This window comes from Chlamydotis macqueenii, chromosome 1, assembly GCF_036417535.1.
Source record: "Chlamydotis macqueenii isolate bChlMac1 chromosome 1, bChlMac1.mat, whole genome shotgun sequence".
NCBI classification, from domain to species: Eukaryota; Metazoa; Chordata; class Aves; order Otidiformes; family Otididae; genus Chlamydotis; species Chlamydotis macqueenii.
The window spans coordinates 48332093-48359962 of record NC_141556.1 but is presented as its reverse complement, the minus strand read 5'-3'; the positions used below and the strand labels follow the sequence as shown (position 1 = coordinate 48359962).

The following is a 27870-nucleotide window of genomic DNA, read 5'->3' as shown; positions in this document are numbered from 1 at the left end:
TGTATTACTGAAATTAGTGGTCCTTCTACATGTGTTCTGCAGAAGTAAAATACAGATCTTTATTAAAGTGTATGTGAGCCAACACTTTTCTTTTTCAGTATGTGAAATATCTGGTTACTCTTCCCGTAATGTTTTATTCATACATGATTTCACAGTAGCTTAAATTTTCTAATACAATTCCTAAAATACATATTTGTATCCAGATATGTGGTCTCATTTTAGAAGTGCTGAATTCCCACATCTCCCACTGAGCAAATACAATAGAGTTGATGCACAAAATTGACCTATTCATGGTCATATCCAACATCCACTGAAATTAAGGAAAAAAAATAATTCCCTGTGTGCAGTAAGATGAAGGAGTTTTCTAAGCCTTTTAACTTTAGGCACTCACTCAAACAGAAGTTTTTCAAAAGATTCTTTAAAATGTAAAAAAGCTGAATTTGGTAAAAAAGTTTTATTTTGGAGGAAAATATTTGGAGGAAATGTTGGAGGAAAATGTTTATTTCTGATCATTGGCACTTATGGAAAATGTATTTCTGTGTCTTTGCTACCATAATTGTTGTTGACAAAGAAAAGTGGCAAAAAAAAAAAATCAATGTATTACAATATTTCTTATTCAGAACCTCACACAGAATTTTCCTTCCAGACTATTTTGGGGAAAAAAAAAATTCTTATTTTTCGGTGTTCTACCATAAGGCAAAAGAAGTATAACTGGAGAATAGTGAAAATACTCTTGAGTAAATGCACTGTAATAATACTATTCAAACTATGTTTATATCTCAGCCTATTAAATGCAGGCAGTTTTCTCACGGCCTCTCATATAATCTATTTATACTGTGTCTGTCTGAACAATATGTGACTGAGAATGGTATTTATTTTACTTTTGCATCACACTGGGAAGCGTTCATTGCCCTTTTTTAAATAAGCATTTAGAACTTCCTACTTCTTGTAAAAAAAAAAGTTTTCTTTTAAATTATGTGCAAAGCTGAATGAATTTGGAGGAAAAAAAATAACTTCTTGAATAACTTGGTCTAAAGAGCAGCGTTATTTGTTAGATAAAGCAAATAAAGATTTGTTAAATAAACAAAATAAATATTTGAGTAACAAACCTTATGAAACAAACAAACAAACAAACAACACACAATGCATGTCTATTAAACATTTTCCTGCTGATTTATGAATGCCCATGAGCTTCGTGCTTCCCTCTGGCCCCATCCTAGATAAGCTACACAAGCTTTCTGACATGCCTATGGCAGCCTTTACTCCTCTCCTCTTATCATACTCTCTGTAAACCTAGAACTACACCAGGGCAGCGCAGCTGAAAGGTTCAGGTAAAGCCCTGTCCGACAGCAGACAGTGAGCAGCCAAATTGCTTTCAATGGCCTCTGTGCAACATACAAGTTGAAAGGACTCTTGTGCTTAATTATATTATTCCGGTGTTCAATCCACTCTACCTGACATTTAGAAATTTTAAAAAGCTCGCTTTTTAAATTAAGAAACTTTGAGCATAGAATTTGCCTTGTAACAATACAAGTTCTTTTTTTTCTAGAAGTGACTGAAGAAATTCCTCAGCGTGAGAGAAAGTAGAAAGAAGTATAACCATGTGGGAGTGTTCAAGAGTACATATTTCTTAAGTCTCATTGGTGAATAATGGGAAAAGATGTCAGAAAAATATATGTGCTAGGGAAGGAAAACTTTAAGTGATTTGGTCTGGCAAGCAATAAGCGTAGCTTGAATTTTAATCTTTCTCCATCTAGCACTCTCCTTCTCTCCTTTTCTGTCTTATGTTTTTTATTTTCCTCTTTAATTTATTTAATACTTTAATTTATTCACATTCAGTCTTATACAAGTGATGTATCTTTTTTTTTTTCACAAGAGATTCTTCTTCCCAGATACCACTAATTATTTATAGTACTATGTGCTAGAGCATAAACTCTTCAGATATTCAGGGGATACACATTTTTGCATACTGGAATGTCATACATTTAGAGGCATTTAATACAAAATATAGTGAATATAACTACTTTGGCTTTTCCATATCCACCCTCAAAGAACGGCTTTCACAAGAAAATGTCTGGATTGCAAAGAGTCTCTTCAGTGCCAGAAAAAACTCTACTGTCTCTATATGAGTCTACAGTCCTGTTGAACTGCAATTTTAAAGTTGCCTGGCTATTCTTTAATGTCTACAAATCACATCATTGTGTGTCCCAGTGTTAATATGTTCCCTGAGTAACTGGTTCATGTGAAATGGGTTGCTGTAAAATTTGCATCCACATTTTTATTGTACCAGAGAAAAGGAAAACCCAGGCTCCATGGCATTGCAAATTTACTCCATAATTTTTTACTTCAGACACATTAAAAGTGAGGAATCTTTTGTTTGGACCAAATTAAACAAACCACAGGATTTCTCTGAAATAATATATACTTCATATGATATATTTACAAATGATCGTTGCAAGGGTAAAAAGAACTAAATCACTCCAATTTAAATGACTGCTGTTATCCCATTTATAGTAGGCTGAACATAGTCTTATATTGAATTTTAATGTTCAGTATTTACACCAGACAAACCAAAGAAATCCAAGTCTGCAGTCCCTCAAGGAAAACAGTAATTCTGTGCACAACTTTTTTTGCACAGTCTCAGAAAGATCTGTTACTGCAGACATTTGAAGTAAATGTTCAGTTTCATTCATTATCTGTTAAATGCTGAACAGTGTTCAGAAATAAGATCCAGATGATTCATATATTTTTGTTGCTGATCTCTTACTCTGCCTCCAAGACACAATGAATTTTGGCTCCAATCTGATCAGAGCCACTTTTGCTGGGTTTTGCTTGAGTTAATTGATGTGCCCACACAATCAGTAGAAAAAAAATAGATAAAAGGAACTGAAATAAAATGTTGCTACTCCTAGTTTTAGGATAATTTTCAGAGCTTTGGCACTGATATTCGCTGTCAATCCTGAAGTATTTAAACATTAACCTTTCAACAGCTGACCTCACTTTTGTTGATCCAGCCAATCCTGAAGTCTACAGAAAAGCCAGGAATTCAAATGATCACTTTTTACACTGTTTTAATCAGAAGATGATGTGTGAACTCTTCATTCTTATTTCAGAATATGTAGTCACCTTTGGTTTTAGAGAAGCCATTCTTTTTTATTTGTGAACTATTTTGTTGGACTCTGAAGTAGGAGAATTATCCACTGGATTTAGATCTTGTTTATTACTGTAAGTCAGGTAGTTAAAAGACTGTGAGGAAAGGCCAGGCACTCAAATAATCCACCTCACAATTCTTTAAGATGTGATTATGATGCCACTAAGATGTAGAAATCCTTGTCAAGTTCAAGAATACTTTTCACAGAAAGTCCGTGTCGTCATTCGTCCACAAAAGGGGAAACCAAACTACAAGATGTGATACAATCATCTGAGACAATTTGTAATTTTCACATGGTAGGTCGTATGGTGCCTTTGTATTGGATATGAAGGTGGAGTATTGCTCTTTTTCGTATATTTTGAAGATACGTAAGAGAACATAACATAGTGACAAAGATTTGTTAAAAAAAAAAGGGCTGTTTGTCCAAAACTAGGCTTTACTTTCAATTTGGTAAGGCTAAAAATAAGAAGAGATTTCATCACTTTCAAGGAAAAGGTAGCTGGACCAAGAGCCAATCCATTTGAAAATTCTTTACTGTCAATAAGTATCTCCACAGAGATAAAAGCACAAGACTTTCCAGTGTAGCAGACAAGGCACAGAGGATGATTGCTCCACTCTTCTAGGCTGTGGTGAAACACATATATAGTGCTAGGTACCCCATTTTAAGATTAAATTAAGAGAATCAGTCAGAGAATAAATGACTCCTCAGATGATTGGTGAAAATGTGCAACAGAAGAAACCATTAAAGGATCAGCAGTTGTTTAGAGGAGTCCTAGGAAGGAAATGATTACACTCTTCAAGGATGCACAGGTTTCTATGAAGAAGACTGTCATGAGTTGCCCCACAAGAAGTAGAACAAAGAGTAATTGGCTTAATTTGCAGCAGAGTTTGATACGTTTAATATTGGGAAAAACTTTAATAACCAGTAGAGCTAAGTAACAGGATCCAGTGCTGGGCAGTGGAGCTCTTCTGGATCTGCCTGGGCACAGGGAACAGAAACGGCCACAGAGGGAGAATCAACATCTCTGAGAGGTGTTTTACTTGATGCTGCCTCACAGCAGGAAGATGGACTAAATGATGCCCTTTGTTCCCTCTCCTATATTGCTATTATTATTGTGATTTTCATACTGCGCTTTGTCACAAGCTTGCAGTGGAATACCACTAAGGAGAAAACATGTGCTGGAGGTTCTGTTTCACAGATGTAGCATGCAATTTATACACTATAAAGTGCTGCTGGGTTACAAGCTCAAAAGCATATAAGCATCAAAAAGTGTCACACATACGTCTACAGTTTTTACAGACCCACAACTCATGATACTCGTGTCAAATTAGTTGTGTTAGCTTACCTTAGATAGATTTTTTTTTTTTTCCTGGAAAGTAATGAACATTGAAGGAAACCAGTCCATTATGCTTGGCAACCATGTAAACACTATGTTATGTTTACTATGCAATATATAGCTAGTTAATGACTAACATACATTTAAATAAAAGAGATGTGGGACTCCAGTTTACTGTCACTCTTACTGAAAAATCTTATGAAGTTAAATAGAAATAAAAGAAATGTGCTTTTATAGAAATTACTCAAAACCCGAGAGAACAAAATAATGAATGAGATTCTTTCAACAGAATTTTTACATGGAAAAGGATGTAGAACAGAGCTCTATAGTAAGAATATAATTTTCCATAAATTTTCCCTTGTATGGTGTTGACTGTTTTAAAGATACTATACAAAAGCAATTTTATTTCCTATTAAGTACTTTTGGGCTTTCTCATACACACAATTCAGACCATCAGATTTCCTATCTGATGATTTGGGGTCTTTTTCTCTTCAAAGAGCTGGATGATTATAAAGGCAAGCAAAAGGATAATCTGATAAAATAATTTAATTCTTAAGCTTCTAAATTAAAATATATGTGGATATAAAGCCATTGCTAGAGTGATAGATAATATCCTTGTTTCCAGTTGCTGCCTATATTGTGTACATTGTTCTCCAAAAGCAGAGAGTGGAATAGTCAAGAAACTGATGCACAGGTTTTTTTTTGTGCCCTATGTAATAATGAGCTGATGGAGTTTGGGCTACCTCTTGGACTTCAGAAAAGCTAACAGGGAAATTAAAAATTCGGTAAGTCGTAGCTCTAAACCAAAATCAAGCTTTTGCACTTAAGCTTGGGAATTCTGGGCAAAGGGCACCCTGCAGGTCAGAGACTGGTAAAGCTGTTGCATATGTCACATCAGTCACTTCTGTTCACCAGCTTTATACAAACAAAATGAAACTAGGAAAAAAAGAGGGTAAAGTACTCTGGATGTCTAGAACTGTCACATTTAATTAAGTCACATTTTGTACTAATTTGATGTATTATTGCCAGCTGTCCTGACTCAAGAGTTTGTAGTCATAGGAATCACAGGGTAACCATAATATTTTTTGTAGTGCCACTTAGCAGCCAGTACAAGGCTGCTCATTCAACTCCTCAGTTATCAAATCTCTTATCAAAGGCAGTTACTTTGCTTTCAGAGTACAAAATGGCAAATCCCTAAATGCACATCACTTTTTAACTAGACTGGATGAAAATACACAATTAAAAATTCATATTGGTGAAAAATGAGAATATGTAAAAGGCAAAATTCACATTTTTTTTTTTCAGAACAGGCTAAGCAATTCTCAGACTGGTAAGGAAACTAAATTCATACTACAATAAATATTGTACAAACTTTCATTATAAAGCAGTAATTTGACTCTGTTTTCCCTTGATGAAAGATACCTGACATTATTTTTAAAAGCTTCAGACCTGAAATACAAGAATGTGAATTTTGATCTTCTATAGCCACTGATCTTTTATTATAAACAGAAGGTCATATTATGGTTTCATGTTTTAAAAATAAAATATCCTCATATCTAAGATATGTTGTAAAAAAATAATAGTCTCAGACAGGCTGAACCTTCTTTCCAGATTCAAAAAATACTTTCAAAACTACAAAAGCCATTTTCCTGTCTCCAGCATATTTGAAAGTTACACTTAATACATTTTGTACTTTTTTACTGCCACCAATTTTGTTCTCTTTTGATCTGAAACATATAGTAATAAATTATCAATTCACTATTTGAAAAAGAAACTATATTACTTGCTTTGGAAAATAACACCAAAGTGTCTCAATGAATGCAAAAGTCTGAGAGATCATGGGGAGACTTGCAGGAAAGGAGGGAGAATTTCAGTAGATAGTGGGAGGTCCACAGCTCTCAGCTAAATTAGTATAAAATGACTGGCCTGTAACATTTATGGAGAGGAGTCAGAACATACTGAGAAATGAGGCTATGTGAAGTGGTGGCAAGGGATGAAATAGACATCTACCCCCTGAGCAACAGGTTTTGTTGTCATTATAGCTGAATACTTGAGCTCATCAGACTGGTCAGGCCATTGAGCCTCAGCCTGGCAATGCCACCTCCTGCATGTCCATCTCCTGGTAGTACTTACAACAAAGGGTATAACAGATTGCAGTGACTTCAGATGACTTCAAGTTTACTGCTTCAAGACCATGGAACAAAAGAAAAATGTATTAAAGTATTCTTAACCCTAAGTAACACTAATTTACCCCTGCAAACCCTCTGTAATCCATAATCCAGAAGTTTATTCTATTGGAGCTATGGGAATGCAATGTCTTTGGGACCTGGAAGGAGAAGTGAGGTTGCAAAATGGACTCTTTGTAAACCATATAGGTTTCGGTCCTGGATGGGCACTTGATAAATAGATTATGATTATTAAATAGGCACTTCAGACTAAATAGCAGGTGTCCTTTAGGCTAAAATACAAGCTAAATTATAGTCAGAGTTGAATAGGTGGAAAAAAAAAAAGCCTCAAAAATAAGGCTTTTGTGAAGCCTGAAAGATCTATAAAGTCCTCTAAATCATTGGAATTTTCTTAGATATATTTTTAAAACCTGTTTTTATCTCTTCTATCCTATAATTTGAAAAGTAATTGTTTATATTTTTTTTGTGACTTAATTCCATTGCTTTTTTTTGCCAAATTTTTCTCATTTTAAATTGATACAAAAATGGCATTGCAGTCTATGAACAGGTTACATACAGTGTGAATTCCTCGTCAGAGAGCTGAATTTTTTCATCGTGATTGAAAGACAGGTAATTCCTCTTGTGGAGCTGATTCAATTTGGAGGAGACACAGGGTGCAGGAACACAGTGGAAGACCTTTAACAACATGACAAATGACTGTTCCAACCTGTCCAAGTCTCAAGATCCAACTTGCAGTGGTTTTGGTTTTATAAATGAAGAACAGTCTCTGAATAGATTCTTGCTTGCAAGCATATGTGTGGCTTCTTCTGAAGCAAGCTTTCCATCTTGCTATAAAAAACTAATACATTCGTTTTGAAACATCCTACTGAATTTTTCCATGTAAGGTGAAATAACTCCATCCTTAAATTTAGTTGGTAGATTCAAAGTAGTTCAATATACTGAGATTTTCAAAAGTGATTAGTTGGTGTGGGTGCCTGGTTGTTTTCTGTGTCCATCTTCCAATGAGTTATGCAACACTTGATTTTCAAACTGCTGTTTGAATATCTCTTTGAAAATCAGACCTATTACAGATATTTTTGAAAAATGTTAGTCACTTTTCCAAATCTTAACTTAGATCTTTAAGGGTTTGGGTTCCTAGTATATTATGATAGATGAAGATGAGTCAAGAAATTCAATGGCTAAATTTTGAAATGGCATAAATCACAGGATGCTGCAATTTCAATAAGATGGTATGAGCTATGTCTCCTGGGGGTGTGTCCCATTATGGTCACATATTCTTTTATTACGTGTGCAGATCTGAAAAAAAACCAAACAACCAAACAACCAAAAAGTCAGAAGTGAGACAAATAAGTGCAAACCAAGAATATTCGCAATCAAAATATAGTTTAACTTTTATTCAGTTGAAAGACAATGGACACGTGTTATCCTCTAAATTAAAATGTAGCTGGTGGTTTCAGAACAGAAGGTTGCTCCAGGAACATGGTATGGAACAAAGAAGTAACTGGAAAATATGTTGTAAAGAAGGAAATAAAACGACAAATAATGTAGAAAAAGGATAGCCTTCCTTTTTTTTCTTCCAATTACCAATAGGGTAAACATTCCACTGTAGTTCAATAACTGAAGGAATTGTCATCACATTAAAAGTTTTAACATGTAGAATTAAACTATGTTTTGGTTAGAAAATCTCACTAAGTTTTGTTTAGATTGACTCTGGAAAATTACTCTTGAGGAACATCAGTTCAATTACTTGGTCAAAGTAATCCTTTGAAGAGCTTATTTATAAGAACAAAAGTAGAGTATGCTTTAAACTGTAGTCAAAAGAAAGCCCGTATCTGGTTAAAGACAGGTTAAAGTGGATGATTCATCAAAACCTTAATGAAATGCAATAGATATTTTGAAGATTGTTCCCTGAACAATATTGTAACCTGCAAGTATTTAGTGGCTGATGACCCCAGTTCCAAGGGATCTTGGAAGATGAAAAAAATCTGATTCTATGTTGATAGAAAAAGATTTTTAAAATATTTAAGATTTTTAAAAAAATAATTCTGAGCCATAATGGTGTGAAAATGAATTTAAATCTTGATACTTTTTTATAAACTTCCATTTCATCCTCCTTGAAAAGGCTTGTGTCCTACTTTTCCATGTCTTTAAATCAGGTAAAATTTGAATGCAGTGTATAGTGTTCTCATGATCACTTCTCCATCCTGAATGCTAGATATCGTCTGTGCTATTTGGATTCTGGTCCCACATCATTATTTATCTTTATTATGTTTTTACATTGTCTCAAATGCAGTGAGTTACTTCAAAGGTTCAAGAGTTACATCCTTTTCATTCAAACCCCGCAGGGCACACCCTGTTTAGACAGGGTTGGTTCTCGTGTAACTCATCACCATCCACTTTAAGATTCTCAACAGTTCTCCTCTATAGTGAGGTCACACAATCTAAACAAAACTGGTAGGTTCTGTAACATCATTCATTTTATCTTCAAAGTCACCATTTTGTATGTTTAGTTGAATTTAGAAATTAGTTATTTCCTCAGCAGACAGCCAAATACAGAAATGAGCATTTTAATACAGAGAGACAGACACAAATCCTACTGTAAAGGTCTTTTTTTTTGTACTGTAAAGGGTTTTTTTTTCTATTCAGGTCCTTGTTTCAGGACCTTCCTCAGTAATATAGTCACTAGCTCCCCATGAAAAAGTTTAGTCTCTGTGATGACTGCATTGGAAATCAAAGATGATCTGGCTATTCACGTGTTTTTCATAATCTGGGAATAGGCTGTTCAGATCTGCACAGGATGTGTCTCATTCTGAATGCTGGTTCATAACCCCCGACTAACAGAGGACATGCAAGAAGTACTGTTCCAACATTTGCATTAATTACTGTCATCCTTTTCTTGGGTATTGCATAATCCAGCTGGGATGATGAGGCTTGTCCAGTGCATGATCTAAGGGCTATCAAAATGAGAATTAAGGTTTGGATTGCTCATCTGAACCTTGAAAATGGTTGGACTCCAACTCAAGATACTGGAAAATATAAAGAAAGGCCAAGATCTGATGAAACAGCTGCTTACTTAAAATTTAATTTCCTCTTACCTAAATGAATCCTCTCTCCTCTCCAGTCATCAGTCCCTCTTTCATGGTCCACACTCACAGAGTGACATGCTTTCCTGGGAAGGTCTCTTCCATGAGAAGTTGTAGTCTCCTGGTACCTTTGGTGAGGGGCATCTGCCAGAACACTCTTGCCTTCATGTAAGAGATTTTCTGGAGGGTAGTAAACTGCTGACACTTGCACAGATGCCAGGCAGGAACAAAATGTAATGTCATCTGAAACAAAGCGGATGGAGCATCTGAGTACTAATACAGAGGCATATCGGTGTGTATGATAGCAAAAGTTTTTGCATGTTTTAATCACTATTAATTAAAGGTGAATAGGTAAAGTCAAAGTGAGTTTCTGGGATCTTTGGTCCACGATCACTTTTACTTTTCTCTCACTCTTTGTTCCTAGGATGGGTAGGAGCTGGGAGGACTCATACAAGATCTAGTTTTACCTATTTGCTGCATTTTTTGAGGGAGAGAGGTAATTGTGATCTCAAAACGTACATGTACATTGCAAGAGTGTGAGGAATAGTTAGGACAGGTTTCATCCTCAGGGATGAAAGCTAAGTTCAGAACATTTGAAATCATAGTGAGTAGACAGGCTACGTTGATATGTGGTTAGATCCTGCAGCAGCTTCTGGATACACCTGGAAAAAAAACTATTTGATTCAGCAGAGACTAGAAATGCCAGCAAAAAGGAAAGCCAGTGTCAAGTATAGGAACAGATTGGCCTTTCCAAAGAAAAGAGACCAAAGTAAAATACATGATTACACGTTGGATACTTCAGCTGAGGAAAATTTGAATTTATTTCCTGGAGTGACCTGTACATTCCCCAGACTCCTTTCAGAAGAGAGCAGGGAGATGACTGTGAGGGGTACACAGTACATGCTCTTGCAGAGTGGGAAAGGGAGAGAAGAAAAGACAGACAGTGACAGAAGAGACTGTTCCTCTGAGGAGAGGGCTCTCACTTGGTTGCATTTTGTTCAAACAGCTAAACAAGAAGTGCTTTCACAGGCATAGAAAAATAATGCTACTGGTAGCACACGTCCAAAATCTGACACATTGGTCCTTTTGATCTGTAGAAATATCAAGAAGTTCAGGACTATCATTTCTGAGGTCACAGAGCACTGAAGGAAACTTTGATACTTCGAATATCCAGAAATTAGATTTCTGTCTCTGTGGCTACCTTGTCAGTCTGTGCCTGGATCAATATTTACCTGGATCAATGTTTACTAAGCTTGGGTCAATATTTGCTTGCATTTTTAGTAGAGAAAATTCATTGCTATGGTAAAGAACAGTTTACTACAGGTGATTGGAAGAAATTATTAAGCATAGTGTAGAAAGGAGAGGAGAGACAGGCTGTAGTATATTAGACAATGTGGAGGATGCCATGCTAGGGAATGAGTAAAATCCAGGCGTGAGATATAAAGATAGAGGAGGTGGAGAGGACCCCTGAGAGGCAGCCAAACAGGGAATCTGGTTTCATACTTTCCTGGTGGGGATTGGCACTTACCTAGCTGGTTCATGAGGACTTTGAGGCAATTTGCCTGCCCCTCTTCCTTACCACAACAACCACAATAACGCTAACCAGTCTTTGATCATCAAAGCCGGGATCTATTAGAAGGCAGCCCAAGAAAAATGCCTTTTTCTGGAGTGGAAACTTAGAATGAGGAAGAACCTGAATCTCTGGGCCGCCGTGTTCCTGCAGGACAGATCCTGTCCTCCTGCTTTGGTTTTATTCCAGTAACATTGCAATAAATGCTGCCTTTTTTTTTTTTTTTTCTGGGCTCTCTAAAAAAGGTTTTTTCTTTCCAGCCCCAGGGGCGGATGATGTTGGCTCCCTGTTCTTCTGAGGAGCCTGCAACCTGTGCTGGCAGCCTTGGGTGCCTGCCGGACGTGCCTCTCTCCCAGCCCTCGCTCCGGGAGCTCTTCCCTCAGGGCACGTGTGCTCCTCACAGGGCAGCAGCTCATCTCCTTCCTGTGGAGACTTCCACCGGACCCAGCCACAGCGGCCAACAGCAGGAAGGCTTCCTGTCTTCTCTCCCGCCACTGCCCTTTGAAAAGTCCACAAAATAAGATATGAGCAAATGAAGCAGATGCTATCCATCAAAATTTAATAAAAAGACTGTTATATAAATAACATTAACATGCAGTTGCCTGTAACTTTCTGGGAATTGGTATTTGGAGCAGCATGTAGTCCTGTAAGTTTGTTAAATTGGAGTAATAAAGTCATATAGAACCCAAGATTGTGGTAATCATGATTTTTTTACATTGACTAAGCTGTAGTCAAAGTAGGTCAGGCTGGGAAGGAGAGCTTATCAATTCTAGGCCCCTTGTATGATCATGGGCCTTAAAATAACACAGTGACTTAATATTGCTGTTGAGTTGGTTTTTATTCAGTGTTGTTTATCTTCCGAGTGACATAGCAGGGGATAAAGAATAAGGTTAAAAGAATACTTGTATCAGAAAGGACCCGACATTCCCATAAAAGCACACAAATTACTCAAAACAATGCATAGGGTACTGCACCAGTATTCAGTGTCATAAGTTCTCTCCCATCCTGTTGCTAAGTCCTCCATGTACTCCACTTTGTATTTGAGGAGGGGTTGGACACCTAACACATACCCCTTCTACCTCTAGGTATCAATAGGCAGCATAAGCATTTCATAATTCCTAAAGGTGCTAACATCTTTTCCTCTCTGAGTTTCTTGGGACGGACTTTATTACAGAAAATGGATGAACATTCACAGAAAATGGAGGAAAATTCTCCCTCTACCCACAGCAGTTCCTCTGCAGGCAGACTGGGAGTCCTCGGTCCACCCAGCAGGCACCCCGTTCTCCACCTGTTCCCACCTTGATCTTTATATTTTTATTCAACTCTCCCTAATGCCTGGGACATAAAAGAAGGAGATGTGGCTGTCCATCACCTTTTGTGCCTCCAAAGAGATGACTAAGCTATTAAATTATAACACCTTTTGACCCCATAACAGCTATCAGAACAAACGTATTACGATTTTACTGGGAAAATGGGTTTTGTGAGCAAACTGACAACAAGTTTACCCTGACCTGTTCCTCATCAAAATCTTGCTTTGAAATGTTTTTAAACACCAGATGCAGCTGGTGACCAAGGTTCAAATAACTGACATTACTAAGATGCAGCCAAGATTTCAGCAAGCCTCATGGCGACACTTCTGGACAAAGATAAGGCTTTGTTGTAAGCATTAAATCTTGGAACACCACTAATTAGGTGTAGAAAAATGTCACAACAAAAATCATTAGCAATCTTGAATCCAGAGGAGAGGCAGGGGGAAGAAGTTAGCTGAAGGACTAGGACTGAATAGATGATCCTTAACTTTTAGGGTGAGCTGCATGAAGAAGCTGTAATGTAAGATGTCTGATTACACCTTTGTGCTACACTGACCAAAACTACCAGTCAGTTATTCTACCATGTTTTCTACAACCAAAGGATAGCAATTATAAGAGCTGTTTCAATAGCTCTTCTTGAAATTAAAATAACAGAATAGCTAAGGTTTCAAGAGTTTATTGTGTTTCTAAAAATTCAGACTTCTTTTAAACATCATTTCACATTTTACAGGCTTTAATTTCAGATTTGCACCTGGTCTTAGCCTAGGGGCAGAAATAAAAGGATACAAGTCAAAACACAGAGACACAAGCCTCCAGTATTTAGACAGGACAGCTAACAGCACAGGGAAGATACACATGTTCACAATGTGTTTGGATTACTAAATAAATAGTAATTATTGTATTTACTCTCTTTTCAGTTTGTTAGACTTTTAAAATTGTGCAGGAATAGAGAAACTGCATTTTAGCTTCCATTGATATTTGCATCAAACCAGAAATTACTAAAATAAAATATAAATCTGAACGAGTCATATACATTTTTCTTTTCATGCTTTAAAAAAAGTTCCACTTTCTCTAAAAAAGCCTCAAAAAACTCCAAAACCAACCCCCAAAACCAAGTTAAAGTTAATTTCCCCTCTGCTTTGCTGTCCTGGAGAAAAAGCAGTAAAAAAAAGCAAAGTTTATATAAAGCAGTTCTAACCACAAATGTTAGAATCGTTCTACTAATGAAAACATGATTTTCATATATCCCAAAAACATGCTGTAGTTTGAAGAAATACATAAAAACTCTATTATTAGACAGGATAATAGTATATTACACTATATACTGCTTGGTTTGACAATGATTATAGCATAAGCGAAGGCAGGTTGATATCTGTTTAAATAGTTTTACCTAAAGCTACCCTTTCTTTCTGATATTAGTCTTCACTTTAACTAACTCCAAGATTAATTTTATATCATTTCCTTGAATTACAAATACTATAAACAAGAGGAACAGCCAAACATTTTTCTCAGTAATGAGTCAGGGGAAAAAAAAGAAAAAAAAAAACCACCAAAAAAACCATAGTTAAAACCAAGAAAATTTTCCTAAATACGTGTTTTAGGGACATAAATAAAATAAACAAGATTAATTACATCTAAATGTCTGTCTTATAGTGTGCAAGTAGTTTGAGAGTCTAAGCAGATTAAAAAGAAATAAAGCAAATGAAAAAGAAAAAGAAGGAAAAGAAAGCAAAAGAGCTGATAAAGTTTCTGGCTACAATACAGGACACATATCATTACCATATGATCTAATGTGGGTGTCAGCCTGGATTGTGTTCATTGAGAGAAACCTTATTTTTTAACTGTGCTATGGAATAGAAGCAGGAGGGTTTTCCACCAAGTGACAGTCACTGAGCTGAACTTACCCCCTCCTCCTTTCCACACCTGCAAAGCCTTTTGCCTGGGTTGAATATTTAGTTTAATTACATCTCAGCTTTGAGAGCTCCTGTTGCAAATCCCTGGATTAAAAGGTATGGTTTTCAGTAATTCTCCTGAACTATGCTGCACTAATAAAACTTCAGGCAAGCCTACGGCAAGAACTAGTTGAATTTTAAGAGAAGGAACGAAAAAATCCTACTAAATATTTAGCAAAATTAAGTTTTGTATCCAGCACTTTTGTTTCTTGGGAACATGAGAATGCATTCTCAAGGGCTGTGCAGATTTCCTACTGTTTATTTGACTATTCTGTCTCTTGTTTTGATTTGTATAAGCACTGCTATAGTCCTTTCTTTTTCCTTACTGTAAACTTTTGCAGCAGTATATTCTCTGTTTGAAATCCAGTGTTTAGAATCGGTGATGTAGTGAGTGTAAAAAATGTGTGAGTTCTTACATTTCTGTTTTAAACTGCACTCTGTGATTTCTTTTTGGTTCAGATTTCTTCATATATATTCCAAACATTACTGAATATAATTTAAATTTCTGAGAAAAATAAAAGTAATAGTTAGTTAAACGGACTCAGTTTATGCCTTTGTAATGTTATAAGGAGCTGTGTTACAGTGTACAAACAAGGGACTCACATTTAAAGAAGGTTGCTATGAATGAAATAGTAGAAAAGAAAATTCCTGGAGCTGAAACTGTTGTTAACAGAGTTTTAATCTCTTTAAAACTTCCAACTCCTATGTTTGCACATCTAGACTTTATTATACAAAATGGGTAAAACATACAATGTAGAGGATTTTTTTTGAAACTGCACGTATTGTTTAATTGTTCTTTTGTGGCATTTTGAGAGATTTCTGACAGTTGGTGAACTAATATTTAAAACTTAATATTAAGGTAAACTGACAAGAAGACCACCAATACAGTGGTGACGTGAACTGATGAAGCATATTTCCAGTGGTATTTTAAACTGAAATGTGGCCAAGTCTATGGTATAGTTTCCTCTGTTTGTGGAAAAGTCTTCCTCACTGCAAACACATAATTAAAGCAAATTTAAACAGTTATGTCCTGCAGACATAAATATTGTGTCACAGATCTTTAAGACTTCAGATTTTTTCCCCCCTCTCTTTTTTTTTTTTGTAAGTGAAATGTAAACATTTCTTACTAGTACAGTTTTGTATATATATTATCTCCAACTGTTTATGTTAATTTACACGTGCAAACAATAGGAACAGATATGTGTGCATGCAGTACGAATATGTATACAAATAGATATGCAGACATATATCTTTTCTTATTTCCTGATTAATATGTAGCATGTGTCTGCTGTTTTCTCTGCTGTGTCCTCAGATTAGATCCTTGATATCCTTTGTTATCCTACAGTTTCCCTTTATACTCAAATCTTACTGGTTTTATTCTAGTTTCAACAAAACAGGAACTTAAGAAAAAGGCCCACTACAGGGTTTAACTGAGATAAGTGAAGTCATCAATATTAGTGTGAACAAGAAGTAAAGTGTGAAGACGCTTACAAAGAGCTTTTGAATTGTTTGGGGTTTTTTTGGGGGATAGTAATTTAACTCCAGGGTAAGATCCTGACTGTGCATTCTTGGGATGGACAGGGCTTCAGCAGTTACCCTGGGGGTGGGGAGGGGAATACAAGTAGTTTTAAATATTTTAAAACATTTTAAAAATATACAAATATGTAAAAAAGAGCTATGGTAGCTCTTTAAAAAGGACTGGCTGCCAATGCCATACCAGGGTTGATGTGTAGCATTCCCAGTGTTTATTGATCTTAATGTACATTCTGAAAAAGAAATTGTACTGAGGTAATGTTTTATTGATCATTTTCACAAGGCAGCTTATCACAATGAGTGGTGGTGATTTAGCAAATTTATGTTCCTGTTTGAGACTGTTAATAAATTGCATTGTTATTTTACAATAATTCATACATAATAGTGATTATTTCAGAAATCTTGTTTTAGATTGAACCATGGTAAGAAGCCACCACCTTATATTAACACTACTTTACTGTGACATCCTTACTTGCCCGTGTGTACTCTGCATGCATCATGGGGGTGTTGTTGGGGAAGGGACACAGCCCCTGTGTTGGTGTGGGGCCAGGGCAGGAGGATGGCCCACAGTCTCTACTTGATGCATGGCATGAACTTGCACAGCACTGAGTTGGGTTGACAGGACATGCTAAAATGCTGTGACCCTCTAGTTGACTTTGGGGTCTGCAAAACCCCTCAGTGCATGTAATATGTCTGCTCCAGGAACAGAAAAATACTTTCAGGACCAAGTGAAAAAACAACTATGTCTCTTAAAGAGGCAACAGAAACAGTGTTTTGCTCCATGTGAAGTTACTTTGCAGTATTTGGGACATCTGAAGATGTTAGATACCTGTCTTCCTGTTAGGTAGATGACAGAAATGTAAGCTATGTTTTTAAAACACTGGCACATTTTATAAGGTAATCTTATCATCCTCTCAAGACTAAGCCTAAAGATTCCTGCAGGATTAGATTATTGGCATCTGTAGGTAAAAATTCATGAAGGAAATTGAACCCAGGCGCAATCTAGATGTATGTCATTCCAGGCCAGTGGGTTTTTTTTTTATTTAGCTTTTTTCTTTTTATATACTAACCACTCCTGTTAGAGTACCTGAATGTGGTTCTCTAGAAAGAGAGGCCTCAGTATTCCACTCTCACCTAACATCAGCTGCTCCTGTTAGTCATCTACCTGGTAGGTTCCATATGTCAATGTAGAGAGGGAGACAGTCCTCCTCTGCCTCTCCCACTGTTTTTTTTTTTTTTATCTTTCCATTAGTCAATATGGACCTGAGAAATGCTATGCCATGCCCCTAACTGTTAGATAAGTTCTGCTAGAAAAAAAATTAATCCCAGCTAGCATCCAGACAAGGCATTTCGGAAGTTATTGACCTGAAGAAGCAAGTGGACATTTTTGCTTTTATCACAAAGACCAGCACCTGTATACAGGACTTTGCCATCCATCTTAAGAAAAGGCTCCTAAATAAATGACGATTTGCTTTTCTGTCACTTGAAGGCAGGTTTCTTCTTTTTTTTTTTTTTTTTTTGGTGGATTGTTTTTAGAGGCATGAAGATTTGTAAAAGATAAGCTTTCTTATATAAAATAAGTAGTAAAAGAAAAATAATTTTCAGAAAATTAGCTGACCTATACAGTCTTGATACAAAACCCGCAAGCAACTGTTTTGTAGTTTCTTCTTAGTGTACAACAACACAGGTAGCACAATGTACAGTGTGTTGAAGTGCATTTAGGCCTAGGTCCTGAGAACACATATTTAAGAAGTTTTCCTTGTTAATATCTATGGCAATACATACTTGCATAAAGTTGCTCCTGAGCATGAAAGTCTGCAGAATGAGGCCCTAAAGTCCCATTAGAAAGTGTGCTGACAATACTGCAAACATCAATTCAAATACTTATGCAGTGCAAGGCAGAGGATTTCCAGGGTGCATTGTTTATATCATAAAATACTCTAGCCAAAAATTTGGAAAGAAAGCCAAGACTATCCAATATAACACAACATTATATTCCATTTTATTGAGCTGTTTAAACTGGGAAAGATGTATAGCTCACTTAAACAACTAAAGACCTTCCCTCTTGCTCCACCCTGTCACTGGATCCTACTCTTTCTCAGTCAGCTTTACTATGCTATAATTTAAAACACACAGCAAGCTGGCACATTAAAAAAATATTTCTCAAGACATGAAATACTGCATTACAGTGCATTTGGGAACCTCAGGTTCGTCCTCAGGGGACAAACTCATTGCTATGAAACAAATGCTAATGAAATCAAATAGACTGTTACGTTGGCAGAAAACAGACACATGGAAAATGTGGCTTATTGTGTTGACTGTTTTGCATAACAAAGTTGACAGCGCTGCCTGTTCCTAATAAATATTACTCTAAATATGCAAACAGATGTGTTTACAGTTGCCTCTAAACTGCTCTGTAAAAAAAAAAAAAAAAAAAAAGCCTACTGACAAGCACTTACCAGACTCCTATCACATAACTGCCCTATTTTCACAATTCAGTTTTCATTTATTGAAAGGAACAGTTATGCAATTGGTGGATATGCTGGACCTCCTTCAGCAGGAACTGTGCAGCTATGGGAAACTGCTACTTTTGTTGTAAATCTCCTGCTCTGATCCCTAGGTTCTGCCTGGAGTCGATGAACTAAGCCATGAGGCTGGCTCTTCTCTTCATCCTGCTGCTGCCAGCATGCTTGGCCAAGCCGTTCCACCAGCAAGGCCTCTTTGACTTTATGCTGGAGGATGAAGGGTCGGCCGATATGCCTCCAACAGACGATCCCGTCATATCTGGATTTGGACCGGTGTGCCCCTTCCGCTGCCAGTGCCATCTTCGCGTGGTGCAGTGCTCTGATCTAGGTAAGCCCAAGAGTATCTTCATAGGGTATATACTTACGTTCTACCACGGGTTTGCAGCTGAGATAGTGAGACTGCTACTCACTGCTGCTCCGCAACAGGATTTTTGTCAAAGAAACATGCTACAATTGCTGTAAAGTAGAATGTACTATATGAAGTAGTCCATAAAGAAAGCCCTGACAAGATGTACATTTGTTGTGACCACGAGGAACGTTTGAGTTTTTAAACGTATATTTTATGTATGTATATTTCATTTGTTCTTCAGAACACCACAGATTTTTGTTACAGAGAAAATAACTTTTCAAGGTTATTCCTTCAAATGCATATTAAATAAATTCAGTGAGGTCAGATGTGGGGATGGAAACATTTTAAAAGGTTCTAAATTGCATGGTCCAAGTTTAAACACCCTTAATCATCCTGTCAAGTACCTTAACACAAAAATCATCCCATTTCCATTGGAATACATGAGCATGGAATAACCAATCCTGAATCACACATGCTGGAACCAGCTCTTTGCAGGAACGAGCTTGGAAACACTCCAAAACAATGAACACATTTTGGAGCTTCTTATTAAATATCTTTCTTAGACACTGTTCAAGCTGAAACTATGAGAACCCTTCTCACAAGCTGCTCTTACTCCCTCATGTACAAGGGCTTGTCTGCACAGACAGCAGGATGTGAAGCCATGCCTGCCATCACTGTATTTGACTTTCCCATGCAGAAATCCCAAGTGATGAAGTTGACTTCAGTGAGACTGCTCTTTGTTTAAGCCAGTATTATTCAGTCTAAGTCAGTGTGCAGTGCAGAAAATCAATTAAAGTTTTTTTTTTGCTCACAAGAAAAATAGGCAATTTATTCAGTGGATAGACAAATAACTTCTCTTATGATTTTATAGAGTTTTTTAAAAAAATCTTCTTTTAGCTGTTTAAATGTATAGCTGAATCTTTCTGTTTTCCTATATTATAGCATTGAGTTTGATAATTGCTATAAATCATGGCACAAATCCACCAATTAGGAGCTGCGTCTCATTGTGGTGGGTTTTGTATAATTACAGAAAGGAGGGGAAAACATTAGTTACATCCCCAGAAACTTCTGTGAATTTTTTAAAGCAAGCCACGCAATTATGCAACAGATATGTTTGGCAAAGACCCAGTGAACAATGCAAGCCAAGTTGCACAAATGAGCACAGACTAACTTAGCCATGTATTCATAAAGCTTTCACAGTACTGTCCCTGTTGAAAGATATTTTCTTTTTTACTATTTAGGTACCAGATAGTAGATCTTCATGCCATGAAGATCTTGAATTTTATTGTTGCACTGGCTAATGCTGATGGAATTTAAGTTATTTTGGGAACTTGTCCCCAGTCTGCTTCAATATTCTGCAGAACGTAAGGAGCTTTCACTTGGTAAAAATGTAGAGATATTCACACAGGGACCCTTTGTTGCTGTACTTGCTCCCACGTTCATTCAGTTTTCCTTCACACACATGTGTTTTCCAAATGATTGCACAACAGTCCACTGCTTACAGATGCTTCTGGATTAAGAGAGTCCTATACTGACAAGGAGACTCAGTAATACAGCAATTAAGGCCCCAGATCTGTGTTCCCCACATAATTTCTAGAGGATTGATAAGAAAGAGATATATTTTGAGCTTGATTTAACCCACGTGCTACAGATACTGCAAGGCAAAGATTGTGCTTTTGAAGAAGCTGGGCTGATAACATCCAGCCTCTGGGCATGAGGGGAGAGAGATCTCCCTGAATTTAAAATATGCAGCCCTGAAAAATAAATAATATTTCCCTGGCAGAGCTCAAGGAAGTAATAATCATTCAGAGTTCTCCAGCCTTGGCATTAGGTTTCATCTATCCTTGCCACGTGTGGCTATGACAGCCCCTGATGTGTTGTGGCCCAAGTGGGAGGCTCACCAGGATGCAGGTCCAAGAAGGGAGAGGACAGCTGTGAGTGCTGCCTGCTCACACCTCTGCTGTCCTGTTTCTGTTGTGACTCAGACTCAGACAAGGTCAGATTTACTTACTGACTCAAGGAAACCCTGGATCTGGCCCCAAAAGCTCTAAATTTTTTTTTGCAAACTGTGGAGGTCCTGTCAGGATGACCTAGCATGCTCCTGGGCTGTGGGATGAAGGATGCTTGGGGCACAGGGATCAGGAAGGCAGTGTGCACATGGGACCCGTGAACCAGCAGTGAGAGCTGCACTTCCCCACAAACCATCCCTCCTGGTCCACCTCTCCCTTCATCTCTGGGTGTTTCTGACCTGACCAAATTAGCTACCTCCCTCCCTCAAAATTATCAAATGTAGTCATCTAGTCCCATGGGCACTAACTGAAAAAGAATTTCAGGCTGTAACAAGACTCCTCCCAGGGATATATTAAGAGCCTACTAAATCAAATCCCACAAAGGGAAGTTGAAATCCAGATCAGGATCCTATCTTCCACTCCCTCTCTGGCATGTAAGGAGAGCTTTTTGCAGCCATGAGCCCCTGGGTGCAGAGGGCATGTCAGAGCAAGGTAGCTGAGGGACCCTAACGTGGGCTACTTATGGAGAGGTCTCCTCTTCCTCAGCATGCTTCTTTCTGTGCCCAAAGGGACATTTACTATTTGTAAACTCTTGCTTTGTAAGGAGAAAGCCAACTATCTGACACAGTTAAGTGAATAAACCACACGAGAACTGTCAAATCCAGGGTCCAGAGATCAGGTTTGTCCCTTGTCTCATGAGCACTGGATGAGAATAATAATAATAAAAATCCAATTTCAGTAAAAAGAGTGGGAAAAAAAAATGCCCAGTGGTCCAATTACACTCTTGTCAGCTGAATTTTTGAATTCCTGTACTTTTAAGCTTCAGTCACATCTTCCTAAGCACATACTTCTGAATTAATTTATTTTGCCTCCAAGCCAAGAGCTGAGTTAGCAGGAAGGAGAACGCAGTCTTCTTACACCCCCAAGAAGAATTCTCTCTGAGCTGCGGTTACTGACAGATTGAGAGCAGAGCCCCATGTGCCTGCCTTATATGAGATGTATTACCTTTGTGCAGCAGGCTCAAGGATCTCATCAAGGAAGGCCACCGCAGTATCTCCATAAAAGTACTGCTTTTTCTGAATCTGTTTTCTGTTGCTAATAGGGAGCCAAAGGTTCATTTTTTTTTTTTCATCATGCCTTAACACAAGGCATTACTGTGTTACAACCTGTCTTTTGATAGAAATCAAAAATATCTTCCTTATTAGCACACACTACAGGCGGGGAATAGCTGATATAGCTGGTCAGAGGCAGCTCTTCATGTTTTGAAATAATAAATACAGAGGAGATGTGTAGTCAGTTGGACAGGCAAGCATGCTTCATAAAAGCCTTAGCAAGGGTTAACCGTTCCATTTAAAATCTCACCCTCCCAAAGGGACTCTCAAGAAGAGGTTCCTCCCAGAGTACCCTGGTTGGCAGTAGGACACGTGTGATTACTCAGCCCTACAGCAGATGCAGAATGCTCCATAAGCACATTTGGAGGGGTGATCAGAGCTCTGTTTCACCTTTAGATAAGTCTGGCAGCCCCTTACGAAGTGAGCAGTGCATGTGTTCTGCAGGATGCAATGAGGTCACCTTCCTTGGAGAATTCACAGGATGTAGGGGAGTCCCTCCAGCCCTTTTGCTGTGAGCATCCATGGAGGTTTTGTGGTCTCCAAAAGGTGTGCAAGAGATGGATGTCAATAATAAAAGATCAAGCAGTATTACAACTTAAATTTGAATTTTTCTCACAGCTCAGAAATGCAGGGTTTCTCCAGCTGTACAGATGGGTACATTAAAGCTCAGCATGGGTGTTGGAGTGTGTTTGTTTGAAAAGCACTTTGAGATCAGTGGGTGAAAAGCTCACAGATACGTAAAGCATTATTCCAAGGATCGGATAACATGTATGTGTTTATCTGAACACATACAGTGTCTAAACTGCATTAACTGATGGCTCTTCAGCACCTAAACCATGGTAATGTGGCAACAGCTAATTTATTTGTGGAAAAAAGGTGATTTACTTCCTTGTACAAAATCTTCCAGAAACACCTGAAAACCCATTTTCTGATCATGACTCCACTTGGGAACCTTATGTCTCATTATAAAGGAATTTACCTCCTTTGGGATATATCTTGATTTGAACTTCTATTGTCAACAAAATCTTTTTAAAGAAAAATAGTATGTACCTCATTGGTGATCAGTCTCAGTCATTTTATGACTTCAATAAAAGATATTGGATTACTTACTATTGTGTACTTAACTTTGGAATCTCTGCCATTATTTGAATATTTACCAACCTTTCAAAACCATAGTTTTTAAAGGTAAATGTTTAGCTCAAAATCTTAAAGGTTTCTAAAGATCTAGTAAGAGAAAGCATAGATCCTTAAATGGCCAGACATAAACCAATCTAATTTTTAAATAGAAGTTTTTGCTAATTTTCATTGTAATTGCTGAGCCTTTAGGACAAGTTATTCCATGTTTTATGCATTTTTTCCTTCTAATAATAAGGACTAGAGACTTATTCCTATTATTTTTAAAAGAAGCTGAGACTCTTATGAAATCCCCTGACTCCACAAAACTGGATCATTTGAAAAAAATATTGTCAATAAAAATAGAACCATGAAATCTGGAAAAGTATACTGTTACTTATACTGAGAGTACCTTCTACATCACAATACCATGACCTTAAAACGGAAGACTAAATGCCTTTTTGGACAACATTCTTTAGTCAAACTTAACTTATGCTATCATCAAGCACAAGTCATTGGGCTTTCCACATGCTAACTGGGTGAATTGTAATACTCTAACACATTGGAGATCAGAGTGGAGAGTCTATATGAATTATTACATGTACTATCTGTAATATAGGAGTGATCTCAGGTGGTGTTAGCTATCTAAGAGTCATCTGGGCTCCTTTCACAGCCGTGAGGAGAGTTAGGCAGCTGTCCCATGGGCAGTTCACCCTGTTTAAGGTGGATGTCAGCGACAGCAAGGATACATCACTCTTGGAGAATTAAACTGCCAGCACAGGGCCTCAATGACCACTTAAGGCTCTACAATTTACTTTCAGTCAAGTGTGATAAAATTAAAGCATGGAAAGTATGGGTTACCTGTATTATTTCGTAATAAATTTGCCATGGATTATTAAATTTTTTTATATATTCTGCTTAAATATGATTTTTGGGATGTGTTGAAAGTTAAAGTCTGAATTGAAGCCCTGTACATTCTGAAAAATTATGAAAGCAATTTAAATGGGGCTTATAAGGAAGATAAACTCTTTAGCAGGGCCTGTTGTGATAGGACAAGGGGTTATGGTTTTAAAATAGAGGAAAGTAGATTCAGACTGGATACAAGGAAAAAAAATTTTGCAATGAGGGTGGTAGAACACTGGAACAGGTGGCCCAGAGAGGTGGTCGATGCCCCATCCCTGGAAACATTCAAGGCCAGGTTGGACGGGGCTCTGAGCAACCTGATCTAGTTGGGGATGTCCCTGCTCCTTGCAGGGGGGTTGGACTAGATGACCTTTAAAGGTTCCTTCCAACTCTAACTCTTCTATGATTCTATGAAAGTCAAGAACCCAATAATTAGAAAGCACTCCTGAAAAGTTGTCAAGAAAAAAAAACATATTAGCTTCGATGTAGACTGCTGTGTATTAAGAAAAGGTAATCAGCTTTTGCTGGTGTAACAGTAAAAGACAGGCCTTGTTGCATTGCAACCTGAATTGATGATGTTCCAGTTCCAGTCAATAAACATGTTTCTAGGTGAAAATTAATCCACTCTGAATACATCCCTTCTTTATGAGCTGCTTACTCCAAAGTAACAGTTACCAACTCTGTTTTCTTTTTGTTTGTTTGTTTGTTTTGGTTTTGGTTTTTTTTTTAGATTTGTTTACTTGCTTCAGACTAGGAAATGCCATTTAAGAAAACCTAGTGGCAGGGATGGAAATCCTGACTGCCAAGTCCAAGTGCTACAAGAAGTGACTGTTTTCTGGTTTGCACTCTGACAAGAGTTCATTTCTAAAATTCCCCAATGCACAAATAAATAGCCAATAGATAGCTAGTAAAATATGAGTCAATTATTATAAGTCATAGCAGGTGATTACAATGTTTAAAACATACTAATCACTACTGACACGTACTAGCATTACGGACATCTACAGTGTGTATAGCGTTAAGTATATAATGTGTATCATGTTCTTAACACTTTTATAGGTTATGTTACTCACTAAGATATATAACTATTTAAAAACTATCCATGTTTTCAGAACATGAAGCCTGTGCTATTCAACTATGAAAAGTTCCCAGCCAAGTCTTAGGATGAGCTAGAATCCAAAGGCTTCTTCCCAGTGTTCACTGAGAACCCACTGAAACAGGGAGGAGACATAGGAATTTGGATCCTATGTTAAGTCACCAATGATAACTGCAAGGAACAGCCAATACTAACCTCCAGCTACTCAGGAAAACTCTGCTCACAGAGTCCAGTTACCATGATATTTAGAAAAGATTCTAGTTTTAAGCAGATTTTCAAAACACCTCTCTCTAACCCATATTTGAGACTGTCCTCTCCTTATCAACTTTGGACTCACTGGTCTGTATTTTGCTTTACTGATGTCCTGGATCTGTCATGTGATTAAAAAGAAGTGGGCTAAAAGAAGATAATCAGGTTACAGAAAAAAAAAAAAAAAGAAAGTATATACTGAATATACTTTTATCTTTTCCTAAAGTTCAAATCTAAAAATATATCCTTCAAAATAAATTGCAATTATTTTTTAAACTTGCTTCTTCTGCTTTACATGCCTGCCCTGACAAACCATATTGACAGATGTTGGAATTCTAGGTCTCTTCGTCTGTATTATTTAAGGGCTCAGTCGTGCAGAGCATCATTATCTTACTGTGTCCACTGTGCATGCAAAGTAGATGGAGTTGAACTTGCTCATTGGCTTCTCTGCAAGGAAAGAGGTGGAAACAATGAACACAGACACAAAGGGACCTTAAGACCAAGGACCATGCCTGAACGGGGATTTTGGAGGGGTGGCGGGGTTGAGTTGTAATTTTCAACTTATGGGACCAATTATGGGACTCGAACAGCTCTGTACAAATGACCCTGTTGTTAGCAGGGTTACATTTGCTATAGAGGCAACTCTACTGCAAACTTCTTAGGCAGTCAAGAGGGAATAGAACAAGGTGAAAAGCAATATTTAAAGAACGTGTGTGCTCTCTGCATGTGTGCTCTTAAGTGAGAGGGCACCCAGGAGAGCATCCCACACCAGCTTTATGTTTGTTTTCTGGGGTCTGTTTGGAGTGTTTTGAGTTGCTACAAAAATCTATTCAGGAGAGGATGCTTGCAGTTTTAATTTCAATAAGAAAAGGAATGTAATAAATACTCATATTTCAAAAAGCAGTGGAAACAAGAAACCTTTTCTGCCCACTTAATTTCATGGCATCTTTAGAGATCTAATGGCAAAACAACAAATGAACAGATTATTTATAGAAATGCTACAGCATTTAAAACATGTGCAAGTGTTAATGAGGCTACAGTCTAGTTCTGTAATACATCAGCAGCACAATCAAAATGTGCAATAGGTCATCCCAGAACCAGTTTCTGCCTGTATCTCCTGCACCACCTAAAATGCAAAAGCCTAGGATGACCTCAGTTTCTATGCTGGAGTGCAAGTTTTCTCTTCTACTGCTCCAGTATGGGCCTCAGAAACTAAACAGGCCCTCAAGAAATTCATATTTTAGGGTGATGTGGAAGAGGAGTGTTCGTGGTGGTGCAATTACCAAACTCCTTCCTCTCTACCTAAGAAGTGTAGAAGCAAAGACATAGTTGAGTTAGCCAAACAGGACTAGAAAGCTATGTTATCATTCAGCTCTGATGCCATTTCTTTCCATAAGTTCAATTAGTCTTCAGCTTTGACTTCCACACCTTCAAATTGGGAAGAATGTACTAATTCTTTACCACTGGGAAGTAAGAATGAGAAAGGAGAATAGTGCTAATAAAGTTTCTGAGCAGCAGCCCAGAAAACAAAAAAAGACAGATACTAGATATTGAGCAGATACTAGAATAAAAATGAAAGAGAAGGCAAATGTAAGAAGACGAGGAAGACAGATACCATAGGAACACTTTTGAGAAAAAAAAATGGATAGTCTTAACATGGAAGGGAAAATCTTGCTTTTTTTTTCAAGGGAATATATAACAGAACTGGTTAGAAAATGAAATGTACAGTAAATTTCAGATATAGGAGGAACTTAAGATAATAATTGAATCAAAATCTTACTGTTTTCAGGGTTCGGGGGCAAAAATTTTTTTTCTTTTCTTTATTCTGTCACCCTCTGGCAGAGAGTTTACATCCTCTGGAGTGGAGATGACTGTATTAGTGATAGCTGACCTTGGGAAGGTCTATCAGTAAATTACTAACAAAATAAATGAGTAATAAAGCCAAAATATCTAAGAGTTACAAGGATATATACAACATCATCTAGTAGAAAGAGGGAACTAGCAGGTCTGCAAACTCCCTGATTCAGTTGAGAAATTCTCTCAACATTTATTTAAATGTTACTCACTATGTCCAGACACAGTCACAGTGGCTCCTTCAGTTGTTTGCTTGCCTGAAAGTAGGTTGAAAACAGTCCTACAATGTTTATGAAAAATGGCCATGTTATGTTTAGAAGTACCCAAAATAACCAGGAACATATCTCTGCCCTCAGGTCATAATAAAACTAGGGCTGTGCAATGACCATGCGGTCAGAACAGGAAGGGGTAAGCTTACTTGAAACCAGAGAAGATTCCCCCCAAATGACTCTTTATGGCTACTCCATGATGTTAGTGCTAATTCTGGTAAATCCCAAAGTAAAGATTGAGCATCTGTTGCTTGCTGCTTAAACAGTGA

The 27870-nt window shown here is 37.4% G+C and overlaps 1 protein-coding gene and 1 long non-coding RNA gene across 2 annotated transcripts in view; one reads left to right on the top strand and one right to left on the bottom strand.

Annotated features, from left to right (window-relative positions):
- LOC147602018 (uncharacterized) lies at positions 1 to 27596 on the bottom strand. The gene is made up of 4 exons (XR_015258827.1): positions 27545 to 27596; positions 11286 to 11826; positions 9770 to 10000; positions 1 to 7970 (listed from the first exon to the last, which is right to left on the bottom strand). It is a non-coding gene; the product is annotated as an uncharacterized LOC147602018 (long non-coding RNA).
- DCN (decorin) overlaps positions 14492 to 27870 on the top strand; it is a 39888-nt gene continuing 26509 nt past the window's right edge. The window contains exons 1-2 of the mRNA XM_010121831.2: positions 14492 to 14646; positions 18743 to 18975. Coding sequence (XP_010120133.1) covers positions 18771 to 18975 — 205 coding nt within the window. The 5' untranslated portion in view covers positions 14492 to 14646; positions 18743 to 18770. The remainder of the gene's footprint in view (positions 14647 to 18742; positions 18976 to 27870) is intronic.